The 22,641-nt window shown below is 41.1% G+C and overlaps 1 protein-coding gene across 1 annotated transcript; it reads left to right on the plus strand.

Moving 5' to 3' along the window:
* The first annotated feature begins 2,113 nt into the window (after window positions 1-2,113).
* LOC139548715 (ribosomal protein S6 kinase beta-1-like) lies at window positions 2,114-18,543 on the plus strand. Its single transcript, XM_071358464.1, has 15 exons — window positions 2,114-2,327; window positions 3,408-3,451; window positions 3,585-3,705; window positions 3,846-3,914; window positions 4,456-4,603; window positions 5,135-5,192; window positions 6,699-6,799; window positions 8,982-9,072; window positions 9,205-9,295; window positions 16,196-16,303; window positions 16,387-16,449; window positions 16,699-16,776; window positions 16,872-16,979; window positions 17,422-17,534; window positions 17,639-18,543. Exons 1-15 carry the CDS (start codon window positions 2,259-2,261, stop codon window positions 17,892-17,894), a joined length of 1,518 nt encoding a protein of 505 aa, XP_071214565.1. The 5' UTR covers window positions 2,114-2,258; the 3' UTR covers window positions 17,895-18,543.
* Window positions 18,544-22,641: the final 4,098 nt, after the last annotated feature.

The following is a 22,641-nucleotide window of genomic DNA, read 5'->3' on the forward strand; positions in this document are numbered from 1 at the left end:
TTTATTGGCAGGGACTGGGAAACTAGTCAGAATTGAAGGAATGATGGATGGCGCTAAATACAGAGAAATTCTTGAGGGAAACCTGTTGCAGTCTTCCAGAGTTTTGAGACTGGGACAGAGGTTCACCTTCCAGCAGTACAATGACCCTAAGCATATTGCTAAAGCAACACTCAAGTGGTTTAAGGGGAAACATCTAAATGCCTTGGAATGGCCTAGTCAAAGCCCAGACCTCAATCCAATTGAGAATCTGTGGTATGACTTAAAGATTGCTGTACACCAGCAGAACCCATCCAAATTGACGGAGCTGGAGCAGTTTTGCCTTGAAGAATGGGCAAAAATCCCAGTGGCTAGATGTGCCAAGCTTATAGAGACATACCCCAGGAGACTTGCAGCTGTAATTGCTGCAAAGGTGGCTCTACAAAGTATTGACTTTGTGAATAGTTATGGGGTGAATAGTTATGCATGCTCAAGTTCTGTTTTTTTGTCTTATTTGTTGTTTGTTTCACAATAAAAATGATTTTGCATCTTCAAAGTGGTAGGCATGTTGTGTAAATCAAATGATACAAACCCCCCAAAAATCAATTTTAATTCCAGGTTGTAAGGCAACAAAATAGGAAAAATGCCAAGGGGGTGAATACTTTCGTAAGCCACTGTAACTTTTAACAAGGCACTCCTGTACATTGAAATGCATTCCAGGTGACTACCTCATGAAGCTGGCAGAGAGAATGCCAAGTGTGCAAAGTTGTCATCAAGGCAAAGGGTGGCTACTTTGAAGAATCTCAAATATAAAATATATTTTCATTTGTTTAACACTTTTTTGGTTACTACATGATTCCATGTGTTATTTCATAGTTTTAATGTATTCACTATTCTACAATGTAGAAAATAGTAAAAATAAAGAAAAACCCTTGAATGAGTAGATGTGTCCAAACTTTTGACTGGTACTGTAAATAGACCCATATTGAGTTGCATGGGGACATCAATTGTTTTGGAATTTCACACTTATGAATTTCATTCCAATGCTTCCCCATGGTGTTCAAAACTAGTACAGCACTCACTTCTGACCAATGCACTATGGCTACACAGCACATTTTATTTTTATTAAACAGTAACATGCAAAATGCAGTAAGCATCTGATGTAGGTGTTGGAGCAAGCCTGGCCAGGTGAACACGCTGTAAGCCATGGAGGAGCTGGACACCTGGGGAATGTTGCAGAAGCTGAGCAGCTTGTACTCTGGGTGACACACCAGGCCGCTCATCAGTTCAAATGGAAACACAGTGCACAGTGTGTGATATGCAACTTCAAGACTTTGACACTGGTTTATTTGTTGCAGTAGTGTTGATGCTCAGTGCTCACCTATGGGGTTTCTATTGTAGTCACCGTGGAAGTCACCAGTGAGTGCAGGCTGCAGAACACTCCCTAGCTGGTGGGCGATTACTTTGTTGACGTCACTGAATGATATGTGTTTGATCATGACTTGGGTACAGATATTGAGCACTGTGTCATTTTCGTGAAGAGGATGGCATCAGAGGTGTGACCGCGTGAGCACAGAGTTGTAGTTCTGGACAATCACCTTCAAAGGAAAACCCAAAACAGCAGTTAGTGAAAACTGGTCATCCAAAGAGTACTGATGATGATGTTGTTTCTGGCTTCAGAAATTATATTACTGTAACCGTGTCATTTCTTTGTCACCTAGCTATCTTAAGAGGAATGCACTAATTGTAAGTCGCTCTGGATAAGAATGTCTGCTAAACGACTAAAATGTAAAAAATAAAATGCTTTGAAATATTACTTTCTTAGACCATAGGAAATATGTCTGTATTGTAAAACATAAATAGTAGGCCTTTATCTGCCAGATCTGTGATGTTTTCCAGGTGCTGAAGCAAGCCTCTTGCCTTTCCAGTGCCACAGGGCCATGTCAGGTGGTTGAGGATGAAGGAGTTTGGGTAGGTGTCCCGGAGACACCGAGTGGCGTATGTGCCCACCCCTGACCCTGTGCCCCCGGCCACACTCATCATGGTCATGATTCCTGCCATACGGTCATAGCGCACCACCTCCTCATGACGTGGTCCATGGACACAGTATCTCCACGCAAAGAAATTAAAACACAGTGTTGTCATATCCGCGCTTCACTTGGTTGGTTGTGTGGTGCGCATGCTCTGTTTAGTAGCCGGTTATGGCGGCGGCGATGTGTGTTTGTCCATGAGGCGGATGAGCGCGAGCTATTCTCACCGACTGAACCTGAACGAAAGCATTGATGGCGGGTGTATTCGACATCGATTTGGATCAGCCGGAGGAAAATGTCTCCGACGATGAGCTCGAGGAGGTAATTTAGTCGATTCTGTCGGGTGTTGCACGAGTGTTCGATGTAATTGCTGATAGCCATGCTAGCTAGCTATAGGCCTGTCGTCTTGGATTGTTGCCAATGCTTTAGGCCCAATTTTGACAACGCTCCAAGCTAGCCTTCTAACATTAGCTAGCCACAGATCAGCCAGTTAACACTCATGAGCTGTCACTTGTTCTCAGCTGTTGGGAGATAGTTGTTATACAATTAATATATTTGCATACTTTATACGAATATTGAATATTATATTTTCAAGCTTGCTAGACAGTCAATGTGCAGCAAAGGCAAGCGTGCTTTGGTTGCTGTCGTGCAACAGTTTATTTTGGTACTTCTGCAGTTTGGAACAATATGGACTGGAGGTCCTTATGTGGACACATGGAAATCCCAATTTGGACAAGATTTAATGATGGGTTATAGTGGACATGCGCCGTTCTGATAGACCTATCTATGAACTATTTGTGATAGCTAGCTAGTAAATTGGCTATATACGTCTGTTTACAGTTTACATGGTATGAACGAACTGTATTCATGCTCTGACAGTTAGCTACCAAGAATTACAATTTTATCATAAACATTTCGTACTCTATTGAACATCTCATGTTCAGTGCCCATTGGCAAGGATTTTGGGCTACACTAAATATCACGTTACATGTTTTTGGGGTGTAAAATGTTTACCTTCATAAAGATTTGTAAACATAACAAAATAAATATTTTTGGGGTCAATTCCAAGGCTGTCGAGAAACAAAAAAAGCAGTCTACAGCTCAAGATCCTCTATCCAGGGTTCTGAAATAAATGCGAACTAAACAGATTTGAATTTAACGTTCTTTCACATGATGTTATACTCTCTCATGTTGGTCTATGTTGAGTTAATGTTTTAGCTAACATTGCATTGATTTCAGTTGATGTCCTTGCGTCTAAGATTTAACACTTTAAAAAAGTAATATAATCAACATTCCTGTTGAATCTAATGAGGTGCTACTGCTGTTCTATGGCTCTGCAGTGATTTCAGTTATAAAGCAGATTTATTTTTACAATGTTCTAATTTACATTTTCTGTCATAGGCTCAGATCAACGATTTCATGGACCAGTGCAGTGGCTTTGAATTGTAAGTGTTGACCCTTAGCATTATGAATGCCTGGTAGATTAAATAATTATGTTGAGTAGTCACAGTAATTGTACCGTGCTTCGGTCAGTGTATTGTAAGTGAGAATTTAGTTTTACATTACTTCTTTCCCCAGCAATATGGACGACTGTGAGAAGATTGAGATATCTGAGGACAACGTCAACCAAGGAAAAGAGAACATCAGGCCAGAGTGTTTTGAGCTGCTGCGGGTGCTGGGAAAGGGCGGTTATGGAAAGGTATGGTGCTGTTCCCCTGAGAACCATTAAAATGCTTTTCCACTGGCTTTTATGAAGTTTTATTCAAATTCCATGTCAAACTTGTCATTATTTGGCCTGGCCCATTGTGTTGAACTGGTTCTTCCCTTCTTCTTTTTTAGGTTTTTCAAGTTCGAAAAGTTGCTGGAGCAGCATCAGGGAAGATATTTGCCATGAAGGTTTTAAAGAAGGTACCTAAAAATAATATTCAAAGACATTTATTTACAATTAGTTCATAATTGGCAGCAGGCATATTCATCAAGTCTCTCAATTTTGTCTCAAACTTAGTAAATATGACAAATAAACATAGTTTTATGTTGCTTCTGTGAAAATATTGGCTTTCCTTGAAGCCTGTTGGTGTTTTTGGTAGTTTGCCATCTTCGCTGCTGCAGTCTTGGCATTTCAGAAGCTGTTTCAGTCCATTCGATGTTGCACAATAGAGCGTGCTTTTGCTTGATCAGTGAAATGGACTTGACAGATGTGACTGCATGACAGATGCAGTCACATACCACTTCATCAAGATTTGTCCCCCAAGCTATGCTGCAAAAATTCCCCAAAAAGCCTATGTTGTTCCAATGTTCTAAGCAACACTGAATTCAATGTTAGCACATTCTTGACAGTGGTGGCTTGTCTAGAACTGATAATGAAATGTATTTTATCATGTGGCTTTTTAAATGGCATACTAGCGGTATTAGCATGACTAGTGGTCATAAATGTTTTGGGGCCTTGCAGGCTATGATTGTACGCAATGCTAAGGACACGGCCCACACCAAGGCAGAGAGGAACATCCTGGAGGAAGTGAAGCATCCTTTCATCGTGGATCTCATCTACGCCTTCCAAACGGGGGGCAAGCTGTACCTCATCCTGGAGTACCTCAGTGGTCAGTAAATCAGGGGTCACACAGGCAGTTACATCAAACAACCTATTCACCCAAAGATAAACAACCATCCATTCTTTCCACACTCTTCCTGTTGCTGGGGAGTCCGACTGAATCTCTTTACACATTAGCAGTCCCAGTCATGCAGATGGTTTCTCTTATTCTGAGACCAAGGGATGGTTTCACAAAAAATATGATTCAAATCATCTGAATGTGTTGTTTCACACAGGACGTTGGCCTTTGCATGATTTACATGAACACTTAATGGGCCTCCTCTGCTCATTGCATCTAACCATAATGTATGTAATAGTGCCTACATCCTGTCCACTATCCCTTCCTGTCTGTGCTCCTCTAGAGTTACAGAGAAGAATGCACACTATGGTATGTGAATGTCAGTCAGTCAGAATTCAAAATTAAATGGGTGAAAGAGTTAAGTTGGTGTAGTCTCCCCACAACTATTTTGTGCAACACTACAATTATTTTTTGTTTTTTTATGTCTGTTTCAGTTTTAATTAATTTAGTTGTACTTTTCAGGTGGAGAGCTGTTTATGCAACTAGAAAGAGAAGGGATTTTTATGGAAGACACAGCCTGGTGAGTAGAGATGACAAATGGCAATGTAGTCATACCAGTTTTCTTACATCCACTGTACTAAGACATATATTTGGAATAACCTACACCAGTATGTTAGTTGGTGAAAGGGAAAATGCTATTTACAAAAGCAGTAAACTTAAGATTAGGTTACCAGGTGTTGGCTGTGTCTGGCACAGAAAATAATTTTGTAAAAATCAGTGTGTGTGTGTGTATACCAGTGGCGTGCCGTGGGCCTGGGGCCTGGGCCTTCAGTGAGGTCCTACACAGTCCCACCCGAATTAATCGACCTCTTATTACCATCATTATGATGCCATGGCTCTAGACACTATACATTTAGACAGAAACGCAGTATAACCAGGCGTTGCGTCACCTTGAAATTGACAAACATTGACATTTTTGGGTAAACAGTGTTTACCCAAAAACATGACACAATGAGTCTTTTCAATATTTCCCTATTTTTCTTCACCTTTTCATTGTGCAGCTCCGTTGCCCTGCGCGCTTGTTCGTTGAGCTGTAGATCCACTCGGGTGTCCCCAAAAGTTTTCAAAAGCACCATTGCTTGTAAGTGCCCAGCCGTACTTTGGTGTCTCGTTGCTGCCTTGGTTAGACAACTCAAGTTTGCAAAGCCAGTGTGGCTCCAAACACCAAATCGATCACTTGCAAATAATAGGCATTCCCAGCAGTACAGTTTGCAGTGCTTCTCGGAGCCTGTGAGCCATTGATAGCGCTCGTAGTTGGAACTTTGAAAGTGGCGAACGAACCCCTTTCCCGCCTGTGTCAGGCTTTGTAGCGTCGGCGTCGGGCGACCTCTCCTTACAATGTCTAACTTTTCTTGAAAAGTTCGTCTTGAGAATGGCGTTATAATTATATCCTCGACCAAATCGATATCTTCTCCTCCTTCTGCCATTGTGGGTTGAAAAATCAGCTTAGTAGTACGCGAATTAATTCGTTTATAAAATTCAGTTTCCTCGTTCTGAGGTTCTGCATAGACCTGCCCATAGGACCTGCCTCTCAATATTGGTAATCCAATCAAAAGACGTGCACGCACTACGCCTGCTAGCTGGCTCCTGTGTAACACTGGAGCCAGCCAGCAGGCGTACAATAGCCAACTCTAAAGCTGATTGGTTGACACTAAATTTTCATTTCCATTCACTTTAAGCTACAAGCGCCCGCACTTGATTCTGAAGGCCTGAGGGCAGATTTTAGACCCCTGGCAACACATGATGGCTGAATATGATTGGATAAAAGATCTAACATAAAGACCAGCCCTCCAAATCTCAACCTAGGGCTGGAAGCAGTGCAACCAAGAGGAAAGCTATGAAATGAAGAGTATAACTCTTACTCTGGGGAATAATTTAATACATATTTGTGGGAAAATATATTAAAAAAATTAAATACAATTTTTTATATTCTGATGATGTTTAGGCCAGCAGAGAAGGCCTTGCTGGCCCTGACGGCCCACCACTGGTGTATACATACAATGTAAATGTGGTTTCTTATCTACAGCTTTTACCTGGCAGAAATTTCCATGGCTCTGGGCCATCTGCACCAGAAAGGCATCATCTATAGAGACCTGAAGCCTGAAAACATCATGCTTAACAACCAAGGTAATGCTGGGCAAGGATGTCACAACAGATGTCCTGAGTTGCAATCATGTGCACTGCAAGTCAGACAATGTTTGATGCTACATTAGCTGTAAATGCATCCACATTTGTGCATGCATATGCACTTCATGTTAGACATTAGAGCTAGTCCCTGAGCAGACATAACCTGCCCAGGGACTACATAACCTGCCCAGGGACTGCGGTTGAAAATTTGCCGGCTGGCTAAAACCGTCACTTTTACTGAAACGTTGATTAATGTGCACTGTCCCTGTAAAAAATAAAATAAACTCAACAAGTGGTGAAAACTTGTTGGCTCACTATTTAAATGAAGATGGAGAACAAGCTATAGGATGAAACAAAGTTTTGGTACAGCTGACTAGCGCTAGCTAATGCTACTGTCGTGTCTTTGACTATGCCAGATTGATTGCTATGACATGCTATTCTATAAAATTATTTCTCCGTAATTAATATTACCTGATTGAACTAATCATGTAAATATTAATTAACTAGAGAGGGACACCACGAAATAATATTTATAGAGCTGTTATCTTTCGAATAAACTCTTAAAGATTTAGTAATATTTTACTAAATAGCCGTCACATTAATCGTCATTTTATTCAGTCTCATCTGAAAGTTGTAAGTCCTTGATTATCTGCAAGAATCCTGGCTAACAAGTTGAATCAGCAATACAAAATTGGGTTTAATTATTTATTTACTAAATACCTAACTAATCACACAGAATCACACATATACAATTAAATCATAACTTGATCACAAATTACGTCATACAGAAAACGTCCCTAGCGGGCGGAATAGATATGACAGCTTGTTACACAAAGGGAATGGGCTGAGTCTTAGTGAAAGAGCGGGAGATTGGAACATAGGCGAGCTGTGCTCTCGTAAATCAGTATCTGATGCATTCTAAATTACCGCCCATTTGAGAAAGAAAATGCAATACATATTTACTCTGAGCTGCGCTTCAGTAGGTTGGTGGTAGATGGAAGAACGTATCGCCAACCCGAGTCCTCTGTCCTTTGGAGAATGTCTCTGGTTGTCACGGGATACTTTGTAGTAACGTTGTGTGTGGAAGACGGGATACTCGGACTGTCCTTCCAAACCTGCGTTTGTAGCAGCTGTTGCCAACTCAACGGCTAGGAGATATCACTTCTGTAGTGAACACGAGTTCAAAGTTCATACCATTCACAATCAAAGTCCATGCTGATGTTGGCCTAGTTCTGTAGTTATTGTCTGAACCATCTTGACATCGGATCGTCATCCAAAATGTACCCGGAACAGGAAGTTACATTTTTGTCACTGGCTTTATATAGTGGAGGAAGAGAGGTGTGTCTGAAAAGTCTATTACCCAGGTCTCTTCACAGGGGCGGGCCCCTGGTTGAGCAGAAGCCAAATTTATGAAAACACAGATCTCTCATTTGGAAGGTAAAATTACATTTCACCTCTTCACAAACAATGTCATATTCAAACATTTGAATTAAACAACAATTCCATGTGAATCCGATACCTCTGACGTTTAGACTTTTCACAGTAGCGTTTATGTCATTCTATCATTGATGAGAATGTGTCAGAGGGCAACCGAACTGACATAATATACCTTAAGTACCACTGCATATGTACAGTTGGTTGGATTACCAGAATATAGTTCATTTCCCCCAACTTCTGATGTTACCCAGAATCTCTATGTTAACCCATGGGTTTCCTTATGTCACATCAGTTATAGTGGGGAGAGAGAAAAAGGGGGAAAGAGGTATTTATGACTGTCGTAAACCTACCCCCAACCCAACGTCATGACACTACCTACCGTAGCAAACAAATATAAATTGATAATTGGAGTCAAATATTGGTATAATATTGTCCAAAATGTAATTGATATGTAATTTTCCCCATATCACTATTACACAACATTATTGTTATTTTTTTTACTGCTGCTCTTTAATTACTTGTTACTTTTATCGCTCATTCTTATCTGTATTTTTTTTAACTGCACTGTCGGTTAGGGGCTCGTAAGTAAGCATTTCACTGTAAGGTCTACTACACCTGTTGTATTCGACGCATGTGACTAATAACATTTGATTTATTCCGCAGGAAATGTAATTTACAAAATGTTCTGCATGTCCACCTCAAAGTGAAATTGGCTGTAGTGTTTCTGTATTGTGTTTTTTTCCAGGCCATGTGAAACTGACTGACTTTGGGCTGTGTAAAGAGTCCATTCACGGCGGCACAGTCACCCATACTTTCTGTGGCACCATAGAGTACATGTAAGTCATACTTTGTAAAATACACACCACCTGTTGTTCATGTAAATCTGTTGAAAGCTGTGCTATTTTTATCTATTTACTGCCTCGGTTTATCATGAAAAGATGTGTAAAAAAAAAAACTTGTGGTGTCAGGGCTCCAGAGATCCTGATGAGAAGTGGACACAACAGAGCAGTGGACTGGTGGAGTCTTGGAGCGCTTATGTACGACATGCTGACTGGAGCGGTTAGTGCAAATCTTCTTTCATAGACTTCTGTTTATAATGACGTAGTAATACAACAACTTCTGTTACAATCAATCGGTGTTGACTAGGGGTGTTGCAGTGACTATTACTGCCACAATGGCGGTCCCGAGTCATGAAGGCAGTCAAATTCCACGTGATCGTTTAGTCACGGTAATTAGGCTTCTCCAAGCTCTGATGCTACTGATGGTCATTAGTAGCTTACCAAACTTGCTAACTGCCTGGTACTCAGCACTCTATTGTCCCTCTAATCACTCTGATTGCGTGAGGAAACAGAGTGATGGCCTCTATCAAAAAGAGGAGGATCACATCAGCTTTCTATAGACTAGTCCTACTATATTTATTTCTCAACTTTCCTAATATTAAGCACTTTTTATCTTTACCACAGGAGTATAGTCTACCTGGCTATTTAAGTGCATAGATGACATGTATTTTTTCCTGCTGCCTAAGTTTTGAGACCGGTGCATGATAATGGTCCATTCTAAATCAAAACAAATGTCACACATACTATTTAGAATATGTAAAGACAAGATGAAATCAGAATAGTCTGATGGGTGATAATATTAGCATGTCACTTGTGAATGATATATATTTTGTATTTTTTTGCAACTTTTTCTAATCATAGTCGCATACCTCATGTAGCCTACCCCAAAGGCCTATATGTTTTGATAAGGTGTGTATCACAACTGAAGTGGCCAAATAACTTCTTAAAATGAAGCACATTAATCAGCTTTACAAGGTGTTTAGAGCCTAACTGACATACATAAGCAGCACGTGAGTTTCAAGTTTGGGGAAGATAATTTTCACCATATAAATGGTCCTTTTTAATAAAAGCATTACATGTATAATCGCATTTGCGGTCAGTTTTTGATAATGTTGTTTTCCCGCTAATGGAACATTCGCGCTTATATCCTACTGTCATGTGCGCATTGCTGCGCTTATAATGTGAAGAAAATAGCCTTATAGATTATCAACATTTTAAGCTAAATGTTCTGTTAGTCAGTCACAATGTGAAAAAACGTTTTTTTTTTTATGCTAGTGGTTGTATAAATTTGGGATCTATCCCATCCCACAACTGTCCCAGACTATGTTTGGAATATTTCTTTCTTATGCAGAAGGTCAAGTTGACCAATAGCATAGGTACATTTTTGTACTATGGGGGATAGTAGATTGACATAGGCTAGTGCTTTTGCTGTTTGTTAGGCCTACTCATCTTGTTAGCTGACAAAGTAAATGTGGAAAGTTCTTCCATTGTCTTCAATATACATCTCTGAATTGGATAAGGACGCGTGCAGTTGCGTCCCTGGTGTCTGTCTTCCCTTGTAGCCTGTGAGAACGACCCAATCACGTGATGGAGAGCCATGTGAGTGAGAGGCGCTTCGGATTGCGCAGCACTAAGGTAGAAGGGAACAAGGCAGCACTCCGGGCCGCAAAAAGCATGGAATTTTTGGGGGTGCATTACAGCCACAAAGGGGATGCCGCCGTGAAATTCGAGTCATCAAGTGCTTGTCAAATTGTGAATGAGAGACTATTGGAGTGAACAACTAAAGTTACATTAATAACTCTAAATTAAGCAAATATGAGTACCTATTTATTTGTTAACTGCTCAACACAGAATAGCTGCATGTGCAAATCTTTTGGATAAAATATTTATATTTTATTCAGCTTTGTTCATACTATAAAATAATGCCACAGAATTCTAAGCAAATCTTGTTTACTGAATGAACTAGTGTAGCCCACAGCCACATCAGGACCTAACATCAAATCAAATTTTATTAGTCACATGCGCTGAAAACAACAGGTTTTACAGGTTTTACTGAAAACAACCTTACAGTGAAATGCTTACTTACGAGCCCCTAACCAACAATGCAGTAAAAAAAAAAATGAAATAAAAGTAACAAGTAATTAAAGAGCAGCAGTAAAATAACAATAGCGAGACTATATTCAGGGGTGTACGGTACAGAGTCAATGTGCAGGGGCACATCGGTTAGTTGAGGTAATATGTACAGTGGCTTGCAAAAGTATTCACCCCCGTTGGCATTTTTCCTATTTTGTTGCCTTACAACCTCGAATTAAAATTGTATCATTTGATTTACACAACATGCCTACCACTTTGAAGATGCAAAATCATTTTTTATTGTGAAACAAACAAGAAATAAGACAAAAAAACAGAACTTGAGCATGCATAACTATTCACCCCATAACTATTCACAAAGTCAATACTTTGTAGAGCCACCTTTGCAGCAATTCCAGCTGCAAGTCTCCTGGGGTATGTCTCTATAAGCTTGGCACATCTAGCCACTGGGATTTTTGCCCATTCTTGAAGGCAAAACGGCTCCAGCTCTGTCAATTTGGACGGGTTCTTTAACCTCTTGGGCACGTGAGACGGTAGCGTCCCACCTCTTCAACAGCCAGTGAAACTGCTGGGCGCCAAATTCAAATACAGAAATACTCATTATAAAAATTCAGAAAACAAAACATATTTTACATAGATTTAAAGATTAACTTCTTGTAAATCCAACCACGGTGTCAGATTAAAAAAAATGCTTTACGGCGAAAGCATACCTTACGATTATTTGAGAACATAGCCCACTAGACAAATCATTACAAACCGTAACCAGCCAGGTAGAACAGTTACACAATTTAGAAAGAGAGAGAAAATTAATCCTTTTGATGATCTTCATATGGTTGCACTCAGCAGACATTAATTTACTCAAATGTTCCTTTTGTTCGATAAAGTCTCTTTATACCCAAAAACCTCCGTTTTGTTCGCATTTTCTTCAGTAATCCACAGGCTCAAACGCAGTCAAAACATGAAGACAAAAAATCCAAATTACATCCGTAAATTTCATAGAAACATGTCAAACGATGTTTATATTCAATCCTCAGGTTGTTTTTAGCCTAAATAATCGATAATATTTCAACCGGACAATAACGTCGTCAATATAAAATGTAAACAAGAAAGGCACTCTCTCGGTTTTGCGCGTGAAAAAGCTCCGTGACACTTTAGGGTCCACTCATTCAGACTGCTCTTACTTCCTCATTTTTCAGGTTACAAGTCTGAAACAATTTCTAAAGACTGTTGACATCTAGTGGAAGGCATAGAAACTGCAATTTGAGTCCTAAGTCAATGGATACTGTAATGGCATTGAATAGAAAACTACTTCCTGAATAAATTTCTCAGGTTTTCACCTGCCAAATCAGTTATGTTATACTCAGACAGTATTTTAACAGTTTTGGAAACTTTAGAGTGTTTTCTATCCAAATCTACCAGTTATATGCATATCATATCTTCTGGGCCCGAGAAGCAGGCAGTTTAATTTGGGCATGCATTTCATCCAAAATTCAGAATGCTGCCCCCTACCCTAGAGAAGTTAAGTCATTCCACAGATTCTCAATTGGATTGAGGTCTGGGCTTTGACTAGGCCATTCCATGACATTTAAATGTTTCCCTTTAAACCACTCAAGTGTTGCTTTAGCAGTATGCTTAGGGTTAATGTCCTGCTGGAAGGTGAATCTCCGTCCCAGTCTCAAATCTCTGGAAGACTGAAACAGGTTTCCCTAAAGAATTTCCCTGTATTTAGCGCCATCCATCATTCCTTCAAATCTGACCAGTTTCCCAGTCCTTGCCGATGGAAAAACATCCCCACAGCATGATGCTGCCACCATAATGTTCTCGGGTGATGAGAGGTGTTGGGTTTGCACCAGACATAGCGTTTTCCTTGATGGCCAAAAAGCCAAAATTTTGTCTCATCTGACCAGAGTACCTACTTTCATATGTTTGGGGAGACTCCCACAAGCAAACTTGTTTGCTTATTTTTTTTCATTAAGCAATGGCTTTTTTTCTGGCTACACTTTTCCGTAAAGCCCAGCTCAGGGGAGTGTATGGCTTAAAGTGGTCCTATGGACAGATACTCCAATCTCCGCTGTGGAGCTTTGCAGCTCCTTCAGCTTTATCTTTGGTCTCTTTGTTGCCTCTCTGATTAATGCCCTCCTTGCCTGGTCTGTGAGTTTTGGTGGGGGGGTCCTCTCTTGCCAGGTTTGTTGTGGTGCCGTATTCTTTCCATTTTTTAGTAATGGATTTAATGGTGCTCCGTGGGATGTTCAAAGTTTCTGATATTTTTTTATAACCAAACCCTGATCTGAACTTTTCCACAACTTTGTCCCTGACTTGTTTGGAGAGCTCCTTGGTCTTCATGGTGCCACTTGCTTGGTGGTGCCCCTTGCTTAGTGGTGTTGAAGACTGGGGCCTTTCAGAATGGGTGTATATGTACTGAGATCATGTGATGGATCTTGTGACACTTAGATTGCACACAAGTGGACTTTATTTAACTAATTATGTGACTTCTGAAGGTAATTGGTTGCACCAGATCTTATTTAGGGGCTTCATAGCAAAGGGGGTGAATACATATGCACGCACCACTTTTGCTTTTAATTATTTAGTTATTTTCAATTCACTTCACCAATTTGGACTATTTTGTGTATGTCCATTACATAAAGTCCAAATAAAAATCTGTTTAAATGACAGGTTGTAATGCAACAAAATAGGAAAAACGTCAAGGGGGGTGAATACTTTTTCAAGGCGCTGTAGGTAGAGTTATTAAAGTGACTGTCTATAGATAACAGAGTTGCAGCGGCGTAAAAGGGGGGGGGGGGGGGGGGGTGCGCAATGTAAATCGTCTGGGTAGCCATTTGATTACATGTTCAGGAGTCTTATGTCTTGGGGGTAGAAGCTGTTTAGAAGCCTCTTGGACCTTTTCTACTGCCGTGCAGTAGAAGAGGGAACGGTCTATGACGAGGGTGGCTGGATTCTTTGACAATTTCTAGGGCCTTCCTCTGACACCGCCTGATATAGAGCTCCTGGATGGCAGGAAGCCAGTGATGTACTGGGCCCCAGTGATGTACTGGGCCGTACGCACTGCCCTCTGTCGTGCCTTGCGGTCGGAGGCCGAGGAGTTGCCATACCAGGCAGTGATGCAACCAGTCAGGATGCTCTCGATGGTGCAGCTGTAGAATCTTTTTGAGGATCTGAGGACCCATGCCAAATCTTTTGTCTCCTGGGGGGGAATAGGTTTTGTCGTGCCCTCTTCACGACTGTCTTGGTGTGCTTGGACCATGTTTGTTGGTAATGTGGACACCAAGGAACTTGAAGCTCTGAACCTGCTCCACTACAGCCCAGTCGATGAGAATGGGGGCGTGCTCGGTCCTCCTTTTCCTGTATTCCACAATCATCTCCTTTGTCTTGATCACGTTGAGGGAGAGGTTGTTGTCCTGGCAGCACGCGGCCAGGTCTCTGACCACCTCCCTATAGGCTGTCTCGTCGTTGTGGGTGATCAGGCCTACCTCTGTGTCATCGACTTAATGATGAGGTTGGAGCCATGCCTGGCCGTGCAGTCATGAGTGAACAGGGAGTACAGGAGGGGACTGAGCACGCACCCCTGAGGGGCCCCTGTGTTGAGGATCAGCATTGCGGATGTGTTGTTACCTACCCTTACCACCTGGGGGTGGCCCATCAGGAAGTCTAGGATCCAGTTGCAGAGGGAGGTGTTTTGTCCCAGGGTCCTTAGCTTATTGATGAGCTTTGAGGGCACTATTGTGTTGAACGCTGAGCTGTAGTCAACGAATAGCATTCTCACATAGGTGTTCCTTTTGTCCAGGTGGGAAGTGCATTAGAGATTGCATCATCTGTGGATCTGTTGGGGCAGTATCCAAATTGGAGTGGGTCTAGGGTTTCTGGGATGATGGTGTTGTGAGACATGACCAGCCTTTCAAAGCTCTTCATGGCTACAGACGTGAGTGCTACGGGTCGGTTATCATTTAGGCAGGTTACTTTAGTGTCCTTGGGCATAGGGACTATAGTGGTCTGCTTAAAATATGTTGGTATTACAGACTGGGACAGGGGGAAGTTGAAAATGTCAGTGAAGACACTTGCCAGTTGGTCAGCACATGCTCAAAGTACACGTCCTGGTAATCCGTCTGGCCATGCGGCCTTGTGAATGTTGACCTGTTTAAAGGTCTTACTCACATGGGCTGCGGAGAGCGTGATCAGTTTTTCTGAACGGCTGGTGCTCTCATGCATGTTTCAGTGTTATTTACCTCGAAGCAAGCAAAGAAGTAGTTCAGCTCGTCTGGTAGGCTCGTGTCACTAGGAAGCTCTCGGCTGTGCTTCCCTTTGTAGTCTAATGGTTGGCAAGCCCTGCCACATCCGACGAGCGTCAGAGCCGGCGTAATACAATTCGATCTTAGTCCTGTATTGACGCTTGAGGGCATAGAAGGATTTTTTTCTAAGCTTCTGAGTTAGAGTCCCGCTCCTTGAAAGCGGGCCTGTTCCCGGGAAAGCAATCTGTCATTCACATCGGAATTGTTAAAGGAAAAAAGCATTGTGCCAGTCCGTGGTGAGTAATCACAGTTCTGATGTCCAGAAGTTTTTTTCGGTCATAAGAGACGGTAGCAGCAACATTGTGTACAAATAAGTTAAACAACGCAAAGAAACTATCAAAAAAACACAATTGGTTAGGAATACGTAAAATGTCAGCCTTGTCCATACGTTGACAAGATGGCGCCGGAGAACAACTCAAGAGTATGTTATTCTTTTCTGAAATAGACATTTTCTTCATGTCATGCTTCTTTAGAGTTGTTTAAAATATATGGGTTTTTTTTGTGAAGGTATTACATGGATTTATTAGACTTTAAAATGTAGATGTTCCAACGGTCTGCAACAGTGGCTTGTGTGGAAGCCAGGAGATGCTAAATGTGTTAATGTTAATTAATGGTCAATTACTGTGATACCAACAGTTATTTGCTTGTCAATCACCGGCTGATGAAATTTCATGACTGCCACAGCCCTAGTGTTGACCCAAGGTTATTTTATTTTTCAAATGTAGCCACCCTTCACTGGTGAAAACAGGAAGAAGACCATTGACAAAATCTTAAAATGCAAGCTGAACCTCCCACCCTACCTCACACAAGAAGCCAGAGATCTCCTGAAAAGGGTGACTATTTGTTTAACATATTTGACCTTTTTATTTTCATTTTGGTTATCGCATATGTATTAATACTTGTTCTTGTTTTTCAGCTTCTGAAGAGAAATGCCTCGTCAAGACTTGGAGCAGGGGCTGGAGATGCTACAGAGGTGCAGGTGAGAACAAGAGAAGGAGTGGAACATTTTTGGATGGAGTGACTTGATGCTGACAAGACAAATGTAACCTCAACCTTGAGTTCGAGATTCTACCCCATTCTGGCAAGCAACACTTTGTCTCAAGCCTCTGATCACAATACAACAAAAAAGATGACCCTAAATAGAAGTGTTCAAAAGTGAGAGGGGACAGGGAAGTATTGAAATTAAAATGCTATTATTATAATATTTTCCTTGCTAATCTTCCCTTAGTCTCATGCCTTCTTCCGACACATTAACTGGGAAGAGCTCCTGGCCAGGAAAGTGGAGGCTCCATTCAAGCCTTTCCTGGTAAGCAGAAGAAGAGCTTCCGTTTGTTTTAGACAACCTTTCCAGCTCTCAAAGGCATTAGACTCTGTAACATACCTGATCTCTTGTATCCATAGCAATCTGCTGAAGATGTGAGCCAGTTTGACTCCAAGTTCACCAGCCAGACACCAGTAGACAGCCCAGACGACTCTACGCTTAGTGAAAGCGCCAACCAAGCCTTTCTGGTAAGACTGCTACATATCTTGTTAGAGATTACATGTTTTTATTTTTTACAGCTTTTTATTTTGTAACATACACATTACACTTTTTTTTTTACATAGCAAGAATAAAGTAATTTGATATACATTACATCTAGACAGTACTTATACATCATGTTTTCAGTCATAACTATTATAGAACATGAGCTTTTAAACCCACCCCTCGGCTACTCTCAGTCCATCCCACCTGTCTCCGTAAACCGCCCTCTTATGATTTCCATATGCCATATATTTTTCAGCTGTGCTGTTTAACATAAATTCGGAACCTGTCTAAATCGCGTAGTACATGTGTTTGTGTTAATTTTGCTCATAAGACAAAAGCATGATATGCCAGAATTCACCTTAATTTCTCCTTATACCTTGGTAGGCAGTACTGGTGACAGTAACCCCTCTGTTATTGCTCCTGCAGGGCTTTACGTATGTTGCTCCATCAGTACTGGAAAATGTAAAGGAAAAGTTCTCATTCGAGCCAAAAATCCGCTCACCCCGACGGTTTTTGGGGAGCCCAAGAACACCAGTCAGGTATTCTGTCATTTCAGCCTCTTCAGCTGTTCCTAAATATCTTGTACAACATTGAGTATGCCATATCACCACATAGTCAGGGTATGTCCCCTATTCCTTTTCAGCCCTCTCAAGTTCTCTGCCGGTGACGTGTGGCCCCGGGGCCCATTGATGCCCGGCGGATCCTCTCTATGTCTCCAGTCGCCACAGGAGCAGGTCATGTATGTGTCAACCCCAGAACAGATGGATGTGCAGTCCAGCTCTGAGGCCTCAGCCCCCCTACCCATCCGCCAGCCTACGGGGGCCAACCTGTCCCAGTTCAAACAACAGGCCTACCCCGTCATGGCCAAGAGGCCCGAGCATTTACGCATGAACCTATGACCAGCAGCTCATCTTAGAGGACTTTTTTTCTTTGTTGATAATTACTCTTTATTTTTTAAGATAAGGACACTAGAGACAATGAAAATCTAAATTTCACTTCTACACACACAATCACTACCTGAAGTCTCCCCAAGGCTGTAACCTCCAGTGTGCTGCAGCTGAGCTCGGCAGACGAGGCCACTCCCTCAGGTCCCCTTGACCTCTGCAGCCTGACCCCTAACAGGACTGGACCAGCGGGACGGGGCATCACTATGGATATTTAACTTTTTTTATTACTCCATCCTACCACAAAAAAAAGGAATGAGATAAAACGTATCAAATGTGACCCATCACAATTCACACTAACGTGCAGTATATAAAACATCCAAAGTCCTTCATGTTAGATGATTGACTGCTGATGAGGAATGAATTGCTTCCACTGAACACTTGGGAGATTTGACAGTATTTCTTGAAGGTTGCTTCCTGGCTCAGGATGAAATCATACAAATTATTGTTATTTGAAAACAAATGATTGGGAGGGGTATCAATAAGCTGAGGTTCTGAACATAGCTTTATGTCTTAAGTATTTTACAAAACGGATGCATCTACTGTGCTATATCAATGATGGATCAATTCATGAGGGCCTCAATAAAAATACATGTTTACTTTTTACATTTTGAATTACTAGCTGAATGTGGACTTTTGGTTATTACATTTGTATTATTGTACTGATAGAGAAGAGAATGTTGTTGGGTAAGAACTAAATGAGTACATGCACATTCTCTAATATTAAACAATATGCACCACACTAAAATGAATAGCTCTGTCATAGTGTATTTTTAATTGTTGGGAAGGTACCATTTGCTTAGTGGGACTAGAATTACTGTGACAAAGTCCAAGGACTATGACCTACACTACCGGTCAAAAGTTTTAGGACCTACTCATTCAAGGGTTATTCTTTATTTTTACTATTTTCTACTTTGTAGAATAATAGTGAAGACATAAACTATGAAATAACACATGGAATCATGTAGTAACCAAGAAAGTGTTAAACAAATCTAACTATTTTAGATTCTTCAAAGTAGCCACCCTTTACCTTGATAGCTTTGCACACTCTTGGCATTCTGTTAACCAGCTTTACCTGGAATGCTTTTCCAACTGTCTTGAAGGAATTCCCACATGCTGAGCACTTGTTGGCTGCTTTTCCTTCACTCTGCGGTCCGACACATCCCAAACCATCTAAATTTGGTTGAGGTCGGGTGATTGTGGAGGCCAGGTCATCTGATGAAGCACTCCATCACTCTCCTTGGTAAAATAGCCCTTACACAGCCTGGAGGTGTGTTGGGTCATTGTCCTGTTGAAAAACAAATGATCGTCCCACTAAGCCCGAACCAGATGGGATGGCGTAATCGCTGCAGAATGCTCTGGTAGCCATGCTGGTTAAGTGTGCCTTGAATTCTAAAGAAATCATTGACAGTGTCACCAACAAAGCTCCCCCACACTATAACACCACCTCCTCCATGCTTTACGGTGGGAAATACACATGCAGAGGTCATCTGTTCACCCACACCTTGTCTCACAAAGACATGGCGGCTGGAACCAAAAATCTCAAGTTTGGACTCCAGACCAAAGGACAAATTTCCACCAGTTTAATGTCCATTGCTCGTGTTTCTTGGCCCAAGTAAGTCTCTTCTTGTTATTGGTGTCCTTTAGTAGTGGTTTCTTTGCAGCAATTTGACCATGAAGGCCTGATTCACACAGTCTTCTCTGAACAGTTGATGTTGAGATGTCTGGTACTTGAACTCTGAAGCATTTATTTAGGCTGCAATTTCTGAGGCTGGTAACTCTAATTAACTTATCCTCTGGAGCAGAGGTAACTCTGGGTCTTCCATTCCTGTGGCGGTCCACATGAGAGCCAGTTTCATCATAGCGCTTGATGGTTTTTGAGACTGCACTTAAAGAAACTTTCAGTTCTTGTAATGCTCCATATTGACTGACCTTCATGTCTTAAAGTAATGATGGACTGTCATTTCTCTTTGCTTATTTGAGCTGTTCTTGCCATAATATGGACTTGGTCTTTTACCAAATAGGGCTATCTTCAGTATACCCTTTTTTTTTTTACTTGAATGAGTAGGTGTTCTAAAACTTTAGACCGGTAGTGTAGACTTTAAAAAGTGTTAAACCTCATCTGGTTTGTATACTGCCTAGATTAAATTTTGCTGCGTGGCCAACCTTGGCATAAAGTAAATATGGCCAGTTCAAGTAACTCAGCATTCCAGCATGTTGTACCAGCTCTCCTTGAATAATATTTGCCAGTGTCAACAACCTCATGTATGAATTATTTGACGTCCTCTTCGCTGTGGAAGAGGATGTCTTCTATGCTACTATCCCCTCTAAACCAGCAGTAGCCAGTCTGAGTCAGACGGGGTGGCTACTGCCAATTTCCGTAAAAATAAATGTATCTTACTGGTGCTACTGCCACATGGTGATAAGTGGTACTGCATGACACGGTGCACTTGTTTGGATTTTGCCAGATAAAAACAGTGATAGACACTTTTTATTTGAGACTCATAATGAACCATATATTTTGTGAAATGAATCAATTTTATCTTTTGCTTTTTCTAACGTATTGAAGATTTTATGAGATTTTATTAGATGAAAAGTGGATGTATTGATGTTCTGGTTGGAATTTCAATTCCCATGCCGACTAGGTGAAAAACTATTGTCTGTGCACTTGAGCAACCCTAATTGCAGCGGTAAGTCGCTCTGGATAAGAGCAGTAGTGGAAAAAGTACCCAATTGTCATACTTGAGTAAAAATATAGATACCCTAATAGAAAGTTACTCAAGTAAAAGTGAAAGTCACCCAGTAAAATAGTACTTTAAAATAGTATTTATTTGGTTTTAAATACACTTAAGTATCAAAAGTAAATGTAATTGCTCAAATATACTTAGGTATCAAAAGTAAATGTAATTTCTCAAATATACTTAAGTGTCAAAAGTAGAAGTAAAAGTATAAATCATTTCAAATTCCTCAAATTAAGCAAAGCAGACAGTACCATTTTCTTGTTTAGAAAATGTACGGATAGACAGGGTCACACTCCAACACTCAGACATTATTTACAAAAGATGCATTTGTGTTTAGTGAGTCCGCCAGACCATAGGCAGTAGCGATGACCACGTGTTCTCTTGATAAGTGTGTCAATTTCACAATTTCCCTGTCCTGCTAAGCATTCAAAATGTAATGAGTACTTTGGGTTGTCAGGGAAAATGTACGGAGTAAAAAGTACAATATTCTTTTTAGGAATGTAGTGAAGTAAAAGTAAAAGTTGTCAAAATATAAATAGTAAAGTACAGATACCCAAAAAAACTACTTAAGTAGCACTTTAAAGTATTTTGACTTAAGTACTTTACACCACTGGATAAGAGCATCTGATAAATGTCTTAAATTTTAAGGGATAGTTCATCTAAACTACAAAATGGCACATTGGTGTTCTTACCCTGTAAGCAGTCTATGGACAAGATATGACAGCAATTCATTTTTTTTTGTTTAGTTTCCCTGGCACTGATTCCATGATAACGTTTTAGCATTTGTGGCATAAATCCCATTCAAGTCATAGGAACGATTTTAGTGTTTTTCACGCATCAAGCCAAAATTCTGTCAGAGCTCCCCCATGCAGTTATGTGTATGTTTGAGGTATGATTCCCCTTCATTAACCTCTATTTACCTTTTGAATCTACCTTATGTCATGTTACCTTCTGAAAAATAACATGAGAAACCTTTCACAAATTCAAACATTTAGTACATATGTGCCCAGTTTTGGTGACATGTTGGGCTTTTTTGCAGGAGACCTACAGTGGGGAGAACAAGTATTTGATACACTGACAATTTTGCAGGTTTTCCTACTTACAAAGCATGTAGAGGTCTGTAATTTTTATCACAGGTACACTTCAACTGTGAGAGAAGGAATCTAAAACAAAAATCCAGAAAATCACATTGTATGATTTTTAATTAATTAATTTGCATTTTATTGCATGACATAAGTATTTGATACATCAGAAAAGCAGAACTGAATATTTGGTACAGAAACCTTAGTTTGCAATTACAGAGATCATACGTTTCCTGTAGTTCTTGACCAGGTTTGCACACACTGCAGCAGGGATTTTGGCCCACTCCTCCATACAGACCTTCTCCAGATCCTTCAGGTTTCGGGGCTGTCGCTGGGCAATACGGACTTTCAGCTCCCTCCAAAGATTTTCTATTGGGTTCAGGTCTGGAGACTGGCTAGGCCACTCCAGGACCTTGAGATGCTTCTTACGGAGCCACTCCTTTGTTGCCCTGGCTGTGTGTTTCGGGTCGTTGTCATGCTGGAAGACCCAGCCACGACCCATCTTCAATGCTCTTACTGAGGGAAGGAGGTTGTTGGTCAAGATCTCGCGATACATGGCCCCATCCATCCTCCCTTCAATACGGTGCAGTCGTCCTGTCCCCTTTGCAGAAAAGCATCCCCAAAGAATGATGTTTCCACCTCCATACTTCACGGTTGGGATGGTGTTCTTGGGGTTGTACTCATCCTTCTATTCCTCCAAACACGGCGAGTGGAGTTTAGAGCAAAAAGCTCTATTTTTGTCTCATCAGACCACATGACCTTCTCCCATTCCTCCTCTGGATCATCCAGATGGTCATTGGCAAACTTCAGATGGGCCTGGACATGCGCTGGCTTGAGCAGGGGGACCTTGCGTGCGCTGCAGGATTTTAATCCATGACG

This window comes from Salvelinus alpinus, chromosome 22 (genome assembly GCF_045679555.1).
Source record: "Salvelinus alpinus chromosome 22, SLU_Salpinus.1, whole genome shotgun sequence".
Lineage (NCBI taxonomy): Eukaryota > Metazoa > Chordata > Actinopteri > Salmoniformes > Salmonidae > Salvelinus > Salvelinus alpinus.